The sequence below is a fragment of the Colobus angolensis genome, unplaced genomic scaffold (genome assembly GCF_000951035.1).
Source record: "Colobus angolensis palliatus isolate OR3802 unplaced genomic scaffold, Cang.pa_1.0 Scaffold150, whole genome shotgun sequence".
NCBI classification, from domain to species: Eukaryota; Metazoa; Chordata; class Mammalia; order Primates; family Cercopithecidae; genus Colobus; species Colobus angolensis.
The window spans coordinates 2,146,031-2,167,104 of record NW_012114600.1 but is presented as its reverse complement, the minus strand read 5'-3'; the positions used below and the strand labels follow the sequence as shown (position 1 = coordinate 2,167,104).

The following is a 21,074-nucleotide window of genomic DNA, read 5'->3' as shown; positions in this document are numbered from 1 at the left end:
TATCAGACGTTAAAACAAAGCAAGCCGCAGTGTGTGTTCACAGACGACCTTGGAACGAAAAGCTGCCCTGTTTGGGATCAACGTTTAGTGAACCCCGTCCACTCCCGCACTCACGTGTTCCCGCCTCGCACTCCAGCTAGTTCCCCCGCGCGCAGTCCCGGACTACTCCCTCTCCAGTCTCGCCTCCCGACTTCCTTCTGCGAGCCTCATAAAACCGGGGAAGTTCAATCATTCCGCAGCGAGCCGCGGCGGCCGCACTGGGCATGCTCAGTCTCCGGGCTCCGCTCGGCAAGCGAGAGGCTTCCTCCGGCTCTGGGCTCCGGTCGGTGGGCGCCTCGGCTCGGCTTTCCCAGGCGCAGGCTGGGCAGAGCGGCCCCTGAGCCCAAGCGACAAGCGCCCCGCGGTCCCCGATCCGGCCCCTGGGAGAGCCGCGCCGTTCCGGAACCCGGGAGCCCCCAACTTCGCGCCAAGTTGGGAGCCGCCTTCTGAAGGAGACATGAAAAAGATGAGCAGGAATGTTTTGCTACAAATGGAGGAGGAGGACGACGACGACGATGGGGATATCGGTGAGCGAGGGGTCCCCGCGTCCTCACCCGAGAGCCCTAGCCGACGCGGGAAGAAGTTCGGGGACTGCGCGGGGGCGCTGCGCTCTCCGCGGGGGAGGTTGACCGGGACACTCGGCTGCTCCGGGCAGGGGAGGAAGCCCGCTGTCTCCGGCTTCCTGCAGACTGAGGCCCCCGTGTGGCCCCAGCGGGGCGGAGGCGCGGGGTGCGTGGTGGCCCCGAGGACAGGCTCCGGACGGGCGGGGGATGCTGCCCCTGAAAAAGGCAGGCAGCTGCGGGGACGCCTCTGCGTGCGGAAGTCTCCACTCAGAAGCAACTTTGGGGTCACTTCCCCGCTTCCCACAGTGGTAGGGGATGCCGAGGAGCCTGGGCACTGGGGCGAGCCCCTGGGCGGGGTCCGGGGAGCAGGCCCGCGTTTGGAGGACAAGGTGTGACCCACCTGAATCCTCGTTAAAGTAAAAGCCGACCGACGGCTCTGGGAGGGTTGAGGCCTGGCAGGGTGGCCCGGGGAAGTGATTTGTGGCCGCTAGGCGCGCGCTGGAAATCCTTTCCCATCTGCGGAGCCCGCCGGGGCTGTGATCAGAGGAGGAATCTCCCAGGCGGGGTGGACCGCAGGGCCTTTGCCACTCGTCCTGAGGGGACCTGGGGCTTGGGGAGCAAACCTGGGGTGACCCATTTCTAGTTAGAGTGAAAAATGCATGGGAGTGACAAACCAAACGGAGGGAGAGCTGTTTTAAGAGCAAAAAAAGAAAAAAAAAGGCAAACAAAAGGGGTGAGAGGAGGCGAGGAAGGAGAAAGGAATGGGAGGGCTAGAGAGAAAATCAGGTCCCTAAAGAGAACACTGTCGGGGGATGACGATATAATAGGTCCTTCCAGAAGACTCTAATTAAATTACCAAGCCAGTCTGCTGTGGCGACTCTGCTTAGACTCCTGGATGCCAAATCAATTTTAAAACAGAACATCTTGCTGATGTTCTAAAGCCCTGTTGTTCTCTAATAACTTTAAAAGTAACTTAATTTTAGGAGTTGGGTGTGGTTTTTATTTCTGTTACAGTTTGGGCACGGATCATTTAGATCAAAAAAATTTGGTAACTTCTTGGTTTTCCAGGGACAAATTGAATGGAGGAGATTACACTCCATGATTTAGTTTCACATTTCATTCGTTCATTTAAGAACAATTTACTAGGTATTCATCCTTAAGGAGGGAGCAAATAGTAGTAGTTTTTATAGGAGAGAAAACTGAAGCACACAGGTTGATCTGCCCAGCTTCTCACACTTTCAAACCCAGGTTTTCTGGCTTGTAAGACCAGTGAAGATTAATACTCTTACCACTGGGTCGCTCTGGCTGTTACTACTGTTTAGCAAGATTACATAGTGCCTGATGATTACATAAAAATATAGGAGCGAAGTTTAAAAAGTTACAATAAAATTGGCACAGTCTGTTTCCCAGGAAAGTATTATTGTCTGTTATGGTGAGGTGCACTGTTTATAGTGAGTATTGTAGGTAAATGAGGGCAGGAGCTCAAATGGACACTGAAGTAAGCAAGAGGCTCTGAGCTTTATTTGTTTTACTGTGCCAGCAATAGATCTCAGTTTAGAAAGTAATTTGGTCTAGCCTGTGTTTACCTATTGAGACGTAATATAAATTCATCTTAAGTGTGTGGCAAGAAGCTCTTTTTATTTTTAATGACAGATGTCATTCATGCTAGTTTTGTCAAGTCAGTGTAGATATATTTAAGAAAAAGTTAAATATCTGTACTCCTCCTCACCCTCTAGAAACTACTAATATTAATAATTTAGTGTTAATATTAGTAGGGCATTTCCTACTATTCCTGTGGGGCCCTGGGGCCTCTACTGTAGGGATCATCTCAACATGTTTTATGTCTAGCAACAGGTACCATTTAAGCAGGTCTTGGCAATTTTTTTTTCTTTCAGTGAATGAAAAGATATTGTTGATGTTCTAACACCCAGTATCTATAAATGTGATTTCTTTTCTTTTCTTTTCTTCTCTTTTATTTCTTTCGAGATATGGTCTCGGTCTGTCACTCAGGCAGTGGTGGTGCAGTGATGTGATCATGGCTCACTACAGCCTCGACCTACGGGACTCAAGCGATCCTCCCACTTCAGCCTCCCAAGTAGCTGGGACTTTAGGCACCACCATGTCTACCTAGTTGGTTGTTTTTTTGGAAGTACAAATTTAATGTGGGTTGTAGTGATGTTATATCAGAAAATATTTAACTATGCCAATGTTAAGTTTATGCTTTACAAAAGAATACACCTTTTTAAAGATTACTGGGAGTAGGCTGATAGTGGTGGAAAACCTTTTACAAAATAATTATTATTTCCAACTGTGGGAGAGGAGACTGGTGAAATGAAAATAACTTTAACCTCTGCCTTTAATTTTGCAATACACATCTGTATTTACGCTGTTGACTAATATATTTCTCCTAGTACTTGATTGTCACTGTCAGTAGTTGTATAATAGTTTGAAACCCACTTGGGTATGGAAGATTTCTGTGAAATCCCTCTATTAATATTACCTTTATAATTCAGAGTGGGAGAATTATTTTTAGAGACAGGGTCTTGCTCCATCACTTAGGCTAGAATGCAGTGGCGAGATCATAGTTCACTGCAGCTTTGAACTCCTGGCCTGTAGCCATTCTCCTGTCTTGGCTTCCCAAAGCTCTGGGATTACAGGCATGAGTCACTGTACCCAGCCTTAGAATTATTTTGACATTAGTTCCTGAGTATACCATCGGACATTATAATGGCCTAATTTGCAAGAGACCTCCCCCCTGCCCCTGCAAAGAAAAAACTTTGTAACTGAATGAGGTCCCTGATTATATCATAGAGATGCTTTATGTATATATATGGAAATGTGCCCTCTAGTAACTGAGATTTAGAACCTTTTAAACAGTGGGTTCCTCCTTACTTTTGAAACACTGTACTTTTATTGTACTTTTAGTTATTCATTTGGAGACAGGGTCTCCCTCTGTCTCTCAGGCTGGAGTGCAGTGGCGCAGTCATGGCTCACTGCAGCCTTAACTTCCCAGGCTAAAGCAATTCTCCAACCTTAGCCTCTCGAGTACCTGGGACCACAGGCCTGTGACACCCCACCTGACTAATTTTTGGTTTTTTTCTTTTAGTAGAGACAAGGTCTCACTGTTGCCCAGACTGATTTCAAACTCCTGAGCTTAAGTGATCCTCCTACCTCGGCCTCCCAAAGTGCTGGGATTACAGGTGTGAGCCACCATGCCTGGCTGTTCAGTACTTTATGTCAGTATTGCCTCCTAGTTTACAATGAACTGATGGAGAATCAAGGATGGTGTATCTCACTATGGGTGTCTTTTCCTTGTTTGCTTAAGTTACAGCCAGCAGAAATTATTTCCAAAGGTGTGCTTGTGTGGCAACCTGTTGGCATTAGAGCATTTTTGCAATAGGCCACTTATTTCTAAAGCGGTGCCAACAACCAACCACTGAAGCCACATCCAGGCAGTAGTGGTGGGAAATTTGTGTTTGAAGCCCCTGTTGTGCTGGTGGAGATCACATATTGTTGCAAGCCCCTGGGAGGCAGGTTGTGTGGTACCCTGCCAAATGTGCAAAAGAGTGTCCTTGGCTGCTTTTCGCCCCCTCTTTCCTCCACTAATCAGCAAATTAAATTCGGTATCTCTTCCAGTTCGTGTAGAAAGCTATAGGAACAGCTTTTATAGCCAGAATGCAGAAATCAGATTAGTATGCTGCTTTATTTTGTTTCTTCAGTTCTGTTCTCTGTGGTCAAGCTTTGCTGAAGGAGGAAAAGTGGTTCCAAAAAAGACTATCAGGAACTATTCAGACTGTTCAGATAACAAGGCTTTGTTTGTGGATGGTTGGTTGGTTGCTTTGAGTTTCTAATCTGTTTATGTAGTTTACTGTCTGATCCCCATCCCTAACGGCCATGTCATTGAGGGGTAGACAGAGGACATAGTCCATTACCTTTGAGAGATAATGGTCCAGCTATTTGCTCCCTTTTCAACTGTCACATTTTTACATAGACTTACCTTCCCACACCCACCTCTATTTCCTAATTACCTTCTTTAGGTTTAATCACCTATAAATCTGATACTAGCCCCAGTTTTCCTTCATAAACATTGATTGAGCAATCATTCTGTGCTAGTTTCAGGATTAGGTCCTGGGCCAAGTGTTGGGAGACCAAAAATGAGTAAGACATACCTGTGTCTTTCAGGAGAAAAGTTCCTTAGAACCAGACTGTGATATTGTGAAATATATAAGGTATTCTTCCAGTTTCTTGGCATGCAACTCCTAAAACTTTTGGAATTTTCAAAGTGATAAGTGTCTTTTTTATGCTAATAAGTTGACAGATGGCTGGCAGCCCCTCTCCCAAACTGGAGAGGAGTAAGAGCCAGACTGAAGGTTAAGTTGGTCACCAGTGGCTAATGATTTAATCAATCATGCCTACGTAATAAAGCCTCCGTAAGAATCCCAAAATTCTGTGTGCTGCCCTGGGAAACTAACGGAACCCAAAGATGGTGTTGCGAGAACCTCAATTTGTAGCTGGTGGGTCAGAAACTCAGGCAAAACAACCTGGGACCTGTGATTGTTGTTGGAAGTTGGGAGGGCAGCCTTGTAGGACTGAGCCCTCAACTGAGCTCTGAGGCTTATCGCAGGTGGATAGTATCCGAATTGACTTGATTTAGAGGATGCCCAGCTGGTGTTCATTGCTGAAAGACTGCTTGTTTGTCATGTGGGGAGAACTCTTCCCACGTCTGGTCATAAATGTATTCTGTGTTGATTGTATCGGGAGTACAGAAGAACCTGAGTTTGGTTTTCTCTGCATCATCAGACAGAGATTTGCAATAAAAGGTACATATGAAACCGAAGGAGAGACTGGGAGAGAGCTTCACAGAAGAGATTTTTGGGTCAGATGCTGAAAGACTAGGCAAATGTAGTGCAGAGATGGCCGGAGGAGAGTCTGGAGTTCCAAATAGTTGCCTGCAAGGGAAGGTGGGGAGAGGCTATGCCGTGAATCCTATATACTTTAAGGATTTGGGGTTTTACTTTGTATATGATTTGGAGCTCCTGAAGGATGTTAATGAAAAGATAGGATTGGATTTGCTTTTGGAAAGATCTCCATGGTAGCACATTCTAAAATGGGTTGGGAAAGGAGACAGTAGAGCTAAATCTTTCCAGTAGTGGGGTCAGAAATGCCTGCAGTGGTCATGAAATAGAGAAGAATGGGTCTGAGAGCTTTATGAAAGAGGCGGCATCTGTGTGTTCTCAGCTGCTGATTGTTTCCAGCAAGCAGAGAGGAGCCCAGGATGATGGTGGCAGGAGAAGAGAATTTTCTATTATTCCAATAAGTCTTTTAATTTTCCCCTCTGACCATTGGCTCAGACCATTCCCCCACCCACCCTTTCTTTTTTTGGGGGGGAGACGAGTCTCGTTCTGTCACCCGGGCTGGAGTGCAGTGGCACTATCTCGGCTCACTGCAAGCTCTGCCTCCCGGGTTCACGCCATTCTCCTGCCTCAGCTTCCCGAGCAGCTGGGACTACAGGTGCCCACCACCACGCCTGGCTAATTTTTTTGTATTTTTAATAGAGATGGGGTTTCACCATGTTAACCAGGAAGGTCTCGATCTCCTGACCTCGTGATCCACCCGTCTCAGCCTCCCAAAGTGCTGGAATTACAGGTGTGAGCCACCATGCCCAGCGCCCCTCCCCTTTTTTTTTTGAGACAGAGTCTCACTCTGTTGCCCAGACTGGAGTGCAGTGGCCCAATCTCAGCTCACTGCAACCTCTGCCTCCTGGGTTCAAGTGATTCTCCCGCCTCAGCCTCCTGAGTAGCTGGGTTTACAGGCACCCACCACCATGCCCAGCTAATTTTTGTATTTTTAATAGAAATGGGGTTTTGCCATGTTGACCAGGCTGGTTTCGAACTCCTGACCTCAGGTATCTGCCCGCCTCAGCCTCCCAAAGTGCTGAGCAGGCATGAGCTACCGTGCCGGGCGAGACCATTCCCCTTCTTAGTAATTTCAGCCTCACCTCCTCTTTTTCTCAGTGGTTCCCTGTGATATTATGACACATATGTTTTTGTCCATGGTTCCTCGCTTAAAACTCCCATAACTCTTGCTATAATGTTGGGGTGCTTTAGGCCTCAGAAGCAGGCCTCAGAAAACAGTCTCCAGCTTTGACCTGCCCTCTTTTTATCTTTGTCTCTCCAATTTTAGAAACTAAAATTGTAATCTTCCCCCACCTTTCTGTGTGAGAACTGCCCATAAAGAAATTCTCCCATCTACCTTGTCTGAATGTAGGCCATAAGACCCCCCATTTCAGAAGGGATCCTGCCCCACACCCTGGAGGAAGGAATACTGCACAGAGATGCCAGAAAAATCTGATCGGATAGGCCTTGCTGGGTTTCCCCATTCAGTCTATTAGTATTAAATCATATGCTTTTTGTCCAATCACTTTTCAACATGGTTCAATCATGACTATCCAATGAAGTTTCCATGAAGGTCCAAGCGGACTGGTTTAGGGAGTTTCTGGATAGCTGAATAGTGGAGGTACCTGGAGGTGGCTTGCCCTGGGAGGGCGTGAAAACTCTGTGCCCTTTCCCCCATACCTCACTCTATGCATCTCTTCATCTTTATCTTTTATAATAAACTGGTAAATGCAAGTGTTTCCCTGAGTTCCCCAAGCCACTCCGGCAAATTAATGGAACCCAAGGAGAGTGTCGTGGGAACCCCAGTTTATAAACAGTTAATCAGAAGCACAGGTAAAATGACCTGGGGCCTGTGATTGGCATCAGAAGTAGTAGGGGGCAGTTTTGTGGGGCTGAACCCTTAACTGGGATCTGACACCATCTCCAGGTAAATAGTGTCAGAATTCACTTGGAGGATACCCAGCTGGTACCCGCTGCAGAATTGATTGCTTGCTTGTTGCTGGGGAGAAATCCTTGCACATTTGGTCACTGAAGTCTTCTGTGTTGATTGTTGAGTAAGAGAATGGAAAAAACACTGTGTTTTTCTGCTCACAGCCTCCCTCTCCTCCCAAGTCTGTCACAAACCCAGAAAGTTGTTACTGATCCTCCTAGCCCAAAGTGCTCACAATGAGTTCTCATTTTATTTTTTATTTTTTTGTTCTATGCAGTTAGCATTCATCCTGTATTTTGTCTTTGTTATTCATTAGCTTTGCGTTTATTATTCCCGCAACTAGCGTGTACATTTCTTGGTGACTGGCCTAGGTTATTTGAGTCTTCTAGAGATCGTGCAAAATATCTTAAATGTTGTACATATTCCATTGCTATTTTAAGAGTTGTCTCTTTTCCTCATTCTCCTCTAAAATGTAAGCTCCCTGAAGGCTGGTACCTTGTGCGCTTTGTGTTTTAAGCTGTGTCCCTCATGGCACCTTGGTAGGAGCCTAGCAAATAATTGTGGAAAGAATGGATGATTTATTCTTCCAAGGTAATTTGATTAACATAATGCCTAGTGGTTTCATGGCCCTAGTAGAATTTTCTTCTTCTGTGGCATTTTGAGATACCCCCAGTTATCTGTTCTGAAAATGCTGAGTGTATGTATTTTACCAGGCACTCTGCTAGGTTCCAGGTTCACTGTTCTCCAGTACCTCACTATCTAGAAAGGAAACAGATAATTTCAGTAACTTGTGATTAATACTGTAATCAAGATCTGTACCAGGTTCAGTGGTGATACCAAGGAGAAAGCATGTGACCTTGCCTAGGGGAATCCAGGGCAACTCTACTGGGGCAGTACTTGAGCCAGCCCTGTTGGGATGAGAAGACAGGTGAAGTCATGGAGCTAGGACTGCAGAGCATCCTTAGTGTTCCTAAAGGCATGATGATTTCTCAGAAATTAAACCTTGATACTACCCTGGCCACTATGGCAAGGGGATCATGTTATGTACGTATCATAAATATATACACATGTATAAATATATATGTATACATTATATATACGTGTGTGTGTATGCGCACCCTCTACCAAGGAGATGGCAGCTAATAAACAAAGCAAACTATCCTCAAACTCTCTTTTAGAATAGTCTTGCTTCTTTTTATAAATCTTTTATTATTTTCAGTTTCAAATCCACAGACATGATTTATCTTGCACATTCTTTCAGGTCAAATAATAGCTTTCCAAAAGGTTCTCCAGTATCCTTTTGAAAATACTTTATTTGGATCTGAGACAAACACAGCTCTAAAAGAATAAGAGTTACTCTTACTTAATTTGTGTTTTAGCTATACACACTCCTTTTTTCTCAAGGAGTTGCAGCAGTCACATATGTTGATTGTTCTACATTTATTATTTTTTCTTTTAGAAACCTAGAAATTTAGACCAAATGCTCCTATGAAGATTTCCATCAGTTATATAGGATTTTAATTCTGATATTCTTTTTTTTGATACAGAATCTAGCTCTCTCGCCCAGGCTGGAGTGCAGTGGCAGGATCTCAGCTCACTGCAGGCTCCGCTTCCCGGGTTCACGCCATTCTCCTGCCTCAGCCTCCCAAGTAGCTGGGAGTAGCTGGGACTACAGGTGCCCGCCACCACGCCCAGGTAATTTTTTTGTATTTTTAGTAGAGACGGAGTTTCACCGTGTCAGCCAGGATGGTTTCGATCTCCTGATCTCGTGATTCGCCCGCCTCGGCCTCCCAAAGTGCTGGGATTACAGGCGTTTGAGCCACCACGCCCAGCCAGTTCTGATATTCTTGAAGGGAAATTATAAAGGATTAAGAATACCGGAAGTAAAGGGCCAGACATGGTGGCTCATGCCTGGTATCTCAGCACTTTGGGATGCCAAGGTGGGAAGATTGCTTGAGCCAAAGAGTTTGAAACCAGCTTGGGCAACATACCAAGACACAGTCTCTACAAAAACTGCAAAAATAAGTTGGGCATGGCACACACCTGTGGTGCCAGCTGCTTGGGAGGCTGAGGTGGAAGATTCGATTGAACCCAGGAAGCCAAGGCTGCAGTGAGCTGTCATTGTGCCACTGCACTCCAGCCTGGGCAACAGAGTGAGGCCCTGTCTCAAGAAAAAAAAAAAACAACTCACAATTTGGCTTTAAATTAAAGGATGATATTGATCTCTCAGTGATATCTGTAACAGATGATTAAAATGATTGTATTCTAATAAGTTTTCACTTTAATCCTTTAGGGTTTCTTCTGTTATACTTTACTTGGTGTGTATTTTGTATTTTAGCTGTACGTCTTAACCAAAAACACTCGTCTTGAAGGGAGATTTCTCTTATTCATCTTTGTATCTCACAGCCTGAATATCGTAATGTTTTTCACTTAGTAGATATTCAACAAAACATATGTTTTGGGACATTTTTAGATTTTTATTTATTTTTTTTGAGACGGAGTCTTACTCTGTCGCCCAGGCTGGAGTGCAGTGGCGGGACCTCCGCTCACTGCAGGCTCCGCCTCCCGTGTTCAGGCCATTCTCCTGCCTCAGCCTCCGAGTAGCTGGGACTACAGGAGCCCGCCACCACGCCCGGGTAATTTTTTGTGTTTTTAGTAGAGATGGGGTTTCACCATGTTAGCCAGGATGGTCTCGATCTCCTGACTTCATGATCCACCCGCCTCAGCCTCCCGAAGTGCTGGGATTACAAGTGTGAGACATTTTTAGATTTTAATGGAAGCTTTGCATGCCATATGACTTAAGCTGCCTGATTATAATGAATTCAGGGCTGGGTCTGCAAGAGTGGTCAATTTTAGAACAGAAAATACTTCCAATTACCTTTAGCCAACGAAATGTACTGCTTGACTGATTGGTAAATCATATGCAAAGATACAGATTGAGGGAATTTTATTCAGCCAAATGATTGCCTTATGACATTATTTTTATTTTTCTTTAGTTTTGTCTTTTGGGCATTGCAACTAAAATTAATTAGCATCCATCCCAAAAAGCAGACAGTTTGAAGAATACTAGTAGATGAGTATGTCAACAATAGAATATTTTGGACATGGACCAAAGAGCAATTCAAATACTATTCAGCCAAAACACATCAGATGGAATGCTTGCATAGAAGACAAGTTGAAGGGTTAATAGGCAACTTTCTCTGCCATGGTAATTATTATTGCCCTGGCTACATGTTTGAATACTAATTGCAAGATCTTGCTGCAGTAAATTATTCACCAGCCAGAAATACAAATGAAAGAAAATATATTCTTTTTTGAAGTCCAGATGTTGCTTTTATATTTAATGCTTTCATAATAAGACATTGGAATTCTACTATTTCCCGCACTATTTTAAAGTACAAATACTTGGAAAAAAAAAAGGGACATTGGCACTTAAAGTTCTCTTTTCTAATATTTATTATAACTTTGGCAGAACTTTAGCCTTAGGTCAAAGCCATGCAAATAGATGTTCTTTTACGGAGCACAATTATGCAAATTACAGGCTTGTTTATAAAGCTTGTTTTATCTAAACCAATATTATGTTTATATTGAATTTTTCATGATTTCTCTAGACATTCTATCTAGATGTTTGAAAAATAATCTTTGGCTTTGCACAAAAAAAATGATGGCTAAAGTTTTGTAGCGTCACATAGACACAGTCTTATACGTGCTTTTTTTTCTGATTTGTACTAAATTTTTAAGAAAAATGTGTTGCCCACTAAATTCTAAAGAAAGATAATACATTGTCTCTGCATATGAAACTCAGTAAGATTCTTAACGTTATTTAAAAATTTTTATTATAATTATGATTTGAAACATTGTGAAAAATTATGATTTGCATTGTTTCTTCCTGGTAAACAAGCCATGAATGCCTAAATTGCCTAAAACATAAGGTAGTCTTTCTTTTAAAAAAATTAACAAAAATCATTGTCTTTTTTTTTTTTTTTCTTTTTTTCTTTAAGATGGAGTCTTGCTCTGTTGCCCAGAACGGACTCCTGTGGCATGTTCTCGGCTCACTGAAACCTCTGCCCCCTGGGTTCAAGCTATTCTCCTGCCTCAGGCTCCTGAGTAACTGGGATTACAGGTGCATGCCACCGCGCCCGGCTAATTTTTTGTATTTTTAGTAGAGACAAGGTTTCACCGTGTTGGCCAGGCTGATCTTGAACTCCTGACCTCAAGTGATCCACCCACCTGGGCCTCCCAAAGTGACACCCATAGTAAAGAAACCGTTTACTGATCTTAGATGCTGCTTAAGAAGAAAGAAAATTATAAGGAGGAAAGATGACCTTATATAGGTAATTGGGCTGCTGTTGATGTAGAGTGGTAAGGAGTGAAGAGGAAAGTCTTACGGTCAGATGACCTCAGTTTATGGTCACCTAGCACCTTGGGCCATGTCTCCTAGAATTGATTGAATGACACACGCTTCTCAGCCTCTCTGAGCCTGTTTCTTCAGTCCTGTGTGGTTGCTGTGAGGATGCAAGGTGGTATGCACAGTGCTGGGCAGGGGCCCTTTTCACTTAGACACTTATGAGTGGCAGTTACATTATCACCCTCATAATAAATTCTTTTTTTTTTTTAGATAAAGCTGTCATGGAAACTGCTACCTTTAACTTCTGATCACTTAGTCTTTTCCCCTCAAACATTGCTGTCCATTTTTGTTGCTCTCTATCATGTTATGCATGTAGGAACTGCTCAATAGTGGTATTATGCCTGTAGGAACTGCTCAACAAGTGTAAGTGTCAGATTAAGGTTAATGACAGTGGCTGTGCTGCAGACACATGCATTTAAAGATAAAGGTGGTTGAAGAATTGCATGTGGTTTCTGCAAAGAGCAAAGAGATAATTATTGTGTGTGTTTTTTCCTATCTTGCAGATCTTTGGGCAGACTGACAATATTCTCCTGATGCCGAGAAACCTATTTCAGGGGGAATCCTTTCAGGAAATCTTAACAAAAGATCCTAGGGGCTGACACACAGTGGCTCCCAATAAATGGCTCATGAATGTAGGGATTATAGTTCCATCAGTGGTCCCTGTGGCCTATCCTATTCTCCCAGATTTTTTTTTTTTTTTTGACAGGGTCTCTTGCTGTTGCCGGGGCTGAAGTGCAGTGATACAATCATGGCTTACTATAGCATTGACTCCCAGACTCGAGTGATCCTCTTACCTCAACCTCCTGAGTAGCTGGGACCACAGGCATGCACCAGGCCTCCCTTATGTATTTATTTATTTTGTTTTTATTTTATGTATGTATGTATGTATGTATGTATGTATGTATGTATGTATGTATGTTAGAGTTTGGTCTCACTGTGTTCCCCAGCTGGTCGCAAACTCTTGGGTTCAAGCAGTCTTCCCGCCTCAGCCTCTCAAAGTGCTGAGATTATGGGTGTGAGCCACTGCACCTGCCCAAGCAGTTCTAATTAAAGTATGCATGCTCCTTTGTGTCATTGTATAGTTGTATGCACAAAAAGCGCAGAAGGAAACATTTAAGAAGTTACTAGCTTTTATTACAGTTCAAGTCTTTAGAATATCACAGGAGAACAGAGGAGGGAAGATTAATGGTGAGATTCTCATGGTTAGGGTTCTACATGATTCTGTTCTTAGGACTGGAGACGTGGAAATACGGAGGAGTCTTTCAGAGCTCACTGTTCGCAGTGGGAGGGCAGTGTTTGGTGGAAGTAGGACAGTCAGGTAGCACCTGGGGGAAGGATCTTGTTTAAAACCTGTTTGACCTCTTCATCCTTCCCACTCACGTTCCACCTTGTCAGTTTTCAACTGTTGTGTATGCAGGCAGCATCAGTTTCTGCCCCTCATTTCTCTAAGAATCTTCTAAAATTGGAGATTATCTTCGGTTTCTGAGAGAGGACCTTCTCAGCCACCCTGATATCCCTGCACACTCTCAGGACTGTGGTAATGCTGTGGTAATCTATAGCCACTTGGATCTGGAGGGGAGAAGGAGAGACCAGGCCATGTACTGGAGCAGATCCACCTTCCAAGCCCCTGGCTAAGTGTGGGTATTAGAGATGAGGTGAAGGTGATCTTTTCTCGGGGCCTGGGATTTGAAGCTGAAAACCTGAATTAGATTATAAGTACTTATTATGCAGATTAAAAGAAAAGGATACTCTTCTCTGTGGTGAAAGATTATTTCTGCTGTCTGCTACAGATATAGATATCCTCACCTTAATTTGGCCAAGGATGTGGACAGGCACCCTGCTGTACTGTGGCGAGCTATGGTGAGGAAGAAATGGGCCACCATGCTGGCCTGTGATCCTTTTAATGTTCCCATGTCAGCTTCTTTCCTTATTCTTGGGCTGCCTATCAATCTCCTCAGTTTTTTTTATTTTTGTATTTTTAAATTCTACCTCTGTTTCATTATTTTCATCAGACAGCTTTAGCCTGGCTCTGCACAGAGATGGAGACCCACCACTACTTAAGCTTTAGTTTTAGACAGATGTGAGTTCAAATTCTGGCCTAGACGTTCATCAACCATGTGACCCTGAATAATTAACACAACCTCCCCCTCCTCTGTAAGATGGAACTAATATTAGAACCTACTTCATACGAAATGGTTGTATCAAGTGAAGAATGCCATTTAAAAATCTTACTTTGCAGGATGGTGGTGCCGGATACACTAAAAGCCTTCCAATAATTATAAGGTAAAGTTATTAATATTATGGGTAGCTGCTTTTACCTAAGTCTTAACCCAGTGTTACCTCTTTTGTTTTTTATTAGAGATTTTGCTTTTCCCCCAAGGCTGTTCCTTCCACTCATACAGCTCATTGTCACATTTTGTCTTTGCGTTACACCGGGAGTACCCTGAAGAAAACTTTCACCTCAGTGAGCAGCATAGTGCCTGACACATAGTAGGCAATCAGTAAGTTTTTGTTGAATCAATGGGTAAATGAATGAAAGATATTGATTATTGAAGAGCTGTGTGATATGACTGAAAAGAACCTCGTCTTGAGCAGCTTCTTACAACTTCGGGGTCTTGGTTTCCATGTCAGAAAAATGTAGGGATAATACAGAAGGGGTAGTAGTACTCTACTGGACTATTATAATATTAACATATACAAAATATTTAACATATATACAAAATATAAATGACATGTGCAAAATATATAATATATATAAAATATACAAGGGATGGTTCCTTGCATAGTCATTGTAAAACAACTAAATGGAGAAATATAAGTGAGGTCATTTAAATAAAATTATATTTTCCAGTAGATGCATTTCACAACAGAATTGTATCATCACTTTGAATATATAATTTTAGCATGAAAGGTAAGGTTCATAATAGAATATCAGATGACATTTTGATAGTCTTTCTACTAAAGAAATATCTAAGGAATAAGAGTATTTCTTAATTTAGCAAATTTAAGATTTTAAAGTGTCTTGTATTAAGGTCTAAAAAGTAGTGTTCTTGATATTGATCTTGTGAATTTTTAATACAGGAATATTTGTAGTTTTTACCTATTTCAATGGTTATATTTAAAGGAAAAATTTTGGACTGGGAGCGGTGGCTTTCACCTGTAGTTCCCCAGGAGTTCAAGACCAGCCTGGGCAACATGACAAAACCCCATCTCTACAAAAATAAAAAAATTAGCCAAGAGTGGTGGTGCATGCCTGTAGTCCCAGCTACTTCGGAGGTTGAGGTGGGAGGACTACTTGATCCCAGGGGCAGAGGTTGCAGTGAACCAGCATCACACCACTGCACTCCAGCCTGGGCCACAAAACAAGATTCTGTCTCAATAAAAGAAGGAAAAATTCTAAAATGTTTAATTTTCCTACAAAAGTAGAATTTCTATTCATTGAGTATTGTTAAAGTTTGATGTCAAATATAACTTGTTAAAAGAGATGAATATAATACCAGGGAAAATGAACACACAAGTTATTACCCTGGTAGTTTGAGTCATTTCAAATTTACTGATGAAAAAATGAAATAATCTCTATCTAATTTGCAAAATAGGCACATGAATTAATGCTTGTCATTTTGTATGCTTGAAAGTTGGGGGCGACTCAACCTGTAACCAAATGTTAGAACTTAAACACTGGCAGGCCCCCTTCAGCATTATCAGACCTAAAAAAAGTTTCAACATTCTGTTTCATTTGGTTAGGTGAGAGCAAAATGAAAGGAAGAAGGCTGCATTTATCCCCAAATGAAGTAGAGTTTAAGATTTATTTGCTTTATATTTAAGCCTTTCATAGGAGTTACTTTTTCTTTGAAAGCCAAAATTCCATCTTTCTCTTATTGCATTTAGAATTGCAGTTCTCATTGGCCACTGGATCTCAGGCTGTACTCTGTTCGGAAGGTTGCCAGACCATCTCATATTTTCTGCCTCCTTTTAAATTTAAATAGTACTTAGTGCCCACCCAGTACATGTTTCTATAACGGGCATATCACAGCCTACAAATCATAGTGGAGACATGAACATTTCCAAACAGGCCTTTTATCTGCTCTAAGGGTAAGCAAACACAGCAAAAGGCTTTTGAGCCATGGGTAATCATGGTTTTCTTGAGAGTTACAGTTGCCTTTACTGTGGCTAGTGGCCTGTTTTATACTTCAAAATACTTATTTTGAAGAGTTCAGTCACCATCTTGACTAAGTTATTTGGCAAAGAAAATAATCCTCTGAAAACTGACTGGAATTTGCTAGCAATGAGTCATCTTCATAAATGAAGCCCACTACTTTTGGAAAAAGTCATGTGCATAGAGATTTCATTTAGCTTAGAGCACTGGATTTATCTTGTCTCGCAGTCTTTATTCAGTAAATATGTGTGGTATATTTAAGGTGTAGAGATAAGGAAGCAGATAGAATCCCACCCTCAATGGAGCTTATATTCTAATAAGTGATAAAATAACTAAGAATGTACACAGAAATGCATTCATTTACCTATCTGTTCAGCACCTTATTGTGCTAGGTACTAGAAATTGAGCAACAAAGAAGACTGAAGTGACCCCTGTTCTCAAAGTAGGCAGGCTAGCAGGGAAGACAAACATACCAACAGAATGACAGCAGATTATATTTAAAGATTGTGAAAAAAGAGACTGAACCAGGATAGCTGAGAACAGAACTTGGACGTATCCAAAACTAGTTCAAGGGGATGGGCTCTCACTGGGAGATGGTTGACAAGTGCACCTGTTATTTTTATAATTCTAAAAATAACATGACCTTAGATTATCAACTCTTTACAAAACAGGTCTATGAGAAGGCTCAAGATATACATTAGATTAATGTGTAAGACACCACAAATGCTTTCAGGCTCACAAGTCCAGTCATACTCAGGGAATTCACCATGCAGAGATTTTGTTTATAATGATTTCTACAACTGTTAATGCACCTTGCAAAGTAATACCGTTGCTAGTGGTTCCAATGCCCCTTTGTTCTTTGCTGAAATAATAGCCCTGGGTTGGGAGGCAACAAAACTTGGTCAGTCACCCCAGTTCTCTTCATTCTTTCTTTACATTGCTGTGTAGCATTATTATCTTCCTTCCTTGTGCTAAAGGAGAGGCCATGGAGAGGTTGGATCGCAGCAATTCTGTATAGCTTCTCGAAGTTTTCAAAGGAGGAAGAAAGAAAGGGAGGAGGTACATCTGTTCCCTGCACTCCATCTTTTCCTCTCAAGGAAGGGAGAGGCAGGGAGCTAGAAGAGAACGGACCTCTGGATTCTCAGCCAGAAATTGCTCTCCAGACTTCTACTCTACTGGCTGAGGGATATGACTTATTCCTGTCTGGAGGAAGAGTTTAACCTGACTTCGGCTGGTAGTCACAACCAAGCACCTAAGGCATATTGATTCAGAATCTGTGAGGGTGGAAAATAACTACTGATGACTCTGATATGCTTCTCCCAAGATTTGTTACCTGTGAAAAATCTTAACATTAGGGAATCACACTAGGGAATTCCTCCCCTGTAAATAGCCAAAGCACTCTAGTAATAGAGTGATGCGAAAGATGCAAATTAAAGCTTGCTTTGTTTTCAGTTCATAGGGCAAAAAGAAATGGATGCTAATTCTGTTTTCATTTGCTGTTAAACAGTCCTGTGACTTATTTTTCTATGTAAGGATCTTTCATACGTGATTGAAATCTAGCAGGTAATATACCTGTATCATTGTTATATGTAATACCTCTAATTCCATTCAAATTGGGAATCTTTTCTTTATAAATGCATTGAGATCAAGTATAAGAAATACTAACATTATCTTTTGCCATGCTCTTGTCTGAACCCTCTATTCCTGGTGCTGCTTATTTAGTCCAGTGATCTTTTTGGTTAACATTGTAAAAGCGTATTTTACATATAGTAAAATGTACTGTTAACTGTTTAAGTTCTGACAGTTGTATAGCCACCACTCAGAACAAGAGATGGAGGACACTTCCAGCACCCTTGTACCCCTTTCATGTCAACCTTTGCCCCATGGTCCCTGCAAGCACTTAAAGACTTCCTCTATAAATTGATTTTGCCCATTCTTGAGCTTCGTTCTAAAGAAGTCATGTAGAATGTAGTTTTTGTGCCTGGCTTCACTTAGCACAATATTTCTGGGGATTCATCCATGTTACAGGTTTCAGTAGTAATCCAGTGTGTTGGAACTATAGGAATATCTGGAAAAAGTATTTTGAATTAAATCTTGAAGTATTCGTTTCTGATAGGTAGCAGACTAACAATCCTTAACCTTCTAATTCTGTTTTTCCTTTCAAGTGAAGTAGCTTTTGGCCTTAGTTATTTTCGTAATCTCTTTAAGCAGCTCACATGATGTCTTGCCTATTATGGGAAATTAGCAAATGTGTTCTTAAATTGGAGGAGAATGTATGAAGAAAATTCACTCCTATCTCATTTTATAGAAATTCAGATTTTAATTGCCCTGCTGTGATTGTGAAACTGAACTGCACATTCATTCTGAGAATTACTCCACTGATGAGTTTACTGATGAGTGTGACACTGGTTCTGAGGGAACTGTTTGCAGACTCTCCTTGTGTATAAGGAGTTCATGTGTAATGATGTATTTCTCCAGAAAGTCACCTTTTTTCCTACTGATGTTTTTTTACTGGTAAAAATATTGTAAACAGATACTGTTAGTCTTGTTTGGTAACTGAAAGAGCTCTGAGAACAGAAAAGTTAGAGTGACCTATCCAAATGAAGGAGCAGTTCAGTGTTGGTGCAGGATACTAGATTCCAAAGTATTTGTTCAGGCCCCTTTTCCAAGTTCCCAGGGAAGTTACTGACACTGATGTTGGTTTCTTTTAAGAATGACTCATGATTTCTCGAGCCTGGTTTCCACTCTTAGTCATCTTCCCTGCCTGAGTTAAAACAGGCTTTAGGCTGTCCCTGAATTCCAGCCTTGACAGAACCCCCAACCCCCACCCCTGGGCTCTTGATTCCCACTTCCTAACTTAGCCACATTCCAGTCTCCGGAGCCAATTCTTACTCCAGGCAGGCAAGATGAAACAATTCAGCATTTACTATCAGTCCTACAGTAACCTTTCAGTTCTAATAATTTGACTTGTCCTTTTCCTCCTCAGTTGTTCAAACTCATTTCTCAGAAACATGCCTAGGACCTCAGTCTCTTTAGTTCTTTGGATTCTGTGTTGCTCTTGTCAGTATTTCCTAATCACCCTGTTGCCCTGGAAATAAAGTTCTCTCCAATGTGGTGCTACTTCTACTCCTTCCTGTGGCAGACTCTGGTTGTGGCCTGTCTGTGCCCGCAGATTTAGTAACAGGAGCTGTACTTTTCTGTTCTCTTCTTTAGCTAGCATACTGGTGGTATCTTACATCTTAGCCCTAAATTGTGACCAAACTGTTGTATTTTCACAAGACTTCCTTAGTCATATTGTGCTGGCTGTCCTACGTAGGGCTGTGAATAAGAGTAGGGTACAGTTTCCTGCAATAAGAGATGGGAGGCTTAACTTCAGCTGGCATGTAAGAAAGATCAAGTGTTTATTGCAATGTGGGAAAACCACTTCCTGGGCATAATAGAAATCCAGGCCTGGCAGTAACTACAGTTCTATTCAAAAGCAGCTTCTCAGGGCTGAGGAATGACCTAGTTGAGTGGCATGGTATCTGAGCAGAGCTAGCGAGGAGAGCTGATGGCTTGGTGGTGTGCCGCCTTTTAACTCCAGCACTTGTGGCTCTTGAGCACTCTCCTCATTCTTCCGTGTGGAAAATGGATATTTTCTCAGTCTTGCGTAAATACAGCTTCAATAAAAGTCCCCTAGTCAAAAATTCCAGTATTTGGAAAGGTACTAGGAATCCAAAAAGTTGAGAACCACTCCTGGCTTTTTCCTTCCCCCCCACACACTGACGGCACTCCTGAACTAGCGTGCCTGTCTGTCTCTACGCTTCTGGGTGACTGCGTCCTCCCAGGTGGCCTTCCTTCAGCTGTGAGCTGGGTTTGTTCCCAGTTGTTTAATTCACCCTTGGGGCAGGTCCTGGGGCAGCCTCCAGTGCCCCTTCCTGGATCCTGGCTGGGTCACGCTGACTGTCCTTGGAAGTGAAAGAGGCTACATGGGAAGGGCAGAAGGGTCCTGTCTGCCTCAGAAGAGGGAAATTAGTTACAGGCACAGGCATAGGCAAAACAACCCTAATCCTGTTGTGATATGACAGAACTTAGAAGACATCTGGCTCAAATTTTAATTTTAAAAAAGTGATAAATTCTGTGAAGAGGTAACCTGTAGAGTTTATTGTCAAACTAATGGTAGAGCTACTGTGTGTGCCACTGTCAGTTTTTTTTTTTTTTTAAGTTCTAGGGTACATACACACAACATGTAGGTTTGTTACATAGGTATACATGTGCCATGTTGGTTTGCTGCACCCATCAACTTGTCATTTACATAAGGTGTTTCTCCTGATGCTATCCCTCCCCCAGCCTCCACCCCACATAAGCCCCGGTGTGTGCTGTTCCCTACCCTATGTCCAAGTGTTCTCATTCTTCAATTCCCAACTATGAGTGAGAACATGTGGTGTCTGGTTTTCTGTCCTTGTGATCATTTGTTCAGAATGATGGTTTCCAGCTTCATCCATGTCCCTGCAAAGGACATGAACTTATCCTTTTTTATGGCTGCATAGTATTCCATGGTGTATATGTGCTACACTTTCTTAATCCAGTCTATCATTGATGGACATTTGGGTTGGTTCCAAGTCTTTGCTTTTGTGAATAGTGCCGCAATAAACATACGTGTGCACGTGTCTTCATAGTAGCATGATTTATAATCCTTTGGGTATATACCCAGTAATGGAATGGCTGGGTCAAATGGTATTTCTAGTTCTAGATCCTTGAGGAATCGCTACACTGTCTTCCACAATGGTTGAACTAATTTTCACTCCCACAAAGAGTGTAAAAGTATTCCTATTTCTCCACATCCTCTCTAGCATCTGTTCTTTCCTGACTTTTTAATGTTTGCCATTCTAACTGGTGTGAGATGTCTCATTGTGGTTTTTATTTGCATTTCTCTGATGACCAGTGATGATGAGCATTTTTTCATGTATCTGTTGGCTATATAAATGTCTTCTTTTGAGAGGTGTCTGTTCATATCCTTTGCTTACTTTTTGATGAGGTTGTTTGTTTCTTTCTTGTAAATTTGAGTTCTTTGTAGATTCTGGATACTAGCCCTTTGTCAGAT

General features: G+C 42.4%; 1 protein-coding gene across 4 annotated transcripts in view; it reads left to right on the top strand.

The window, feature by feature from the left end:
* Window positions 1-200: 200 nt before the first annotated feature.
* Window positions 201-21,074, top strand: part of ANO6 (anoctamin 6) — a 236,138-nt gene continuing 215,264 nt past the window's right edge. For 2 of the 4 annotated variants that reach the window (XM_011936064.1, XM_011936063.1), the window contains exon 1: window positions 201-566. In XM_011936064.1, coding sequence (XP_011791454.1) covers window positions 497-566 — 70 coding nt within the window. In that variant the 5' untranslated portion in view covers window positions 201-496. The remainder of the gene's footprint in view (window positions 567-21,074) is intronic. The other 2 variants (XM_011936066.1, XM_011936061.1) reach the window with 2 other exon arrangements.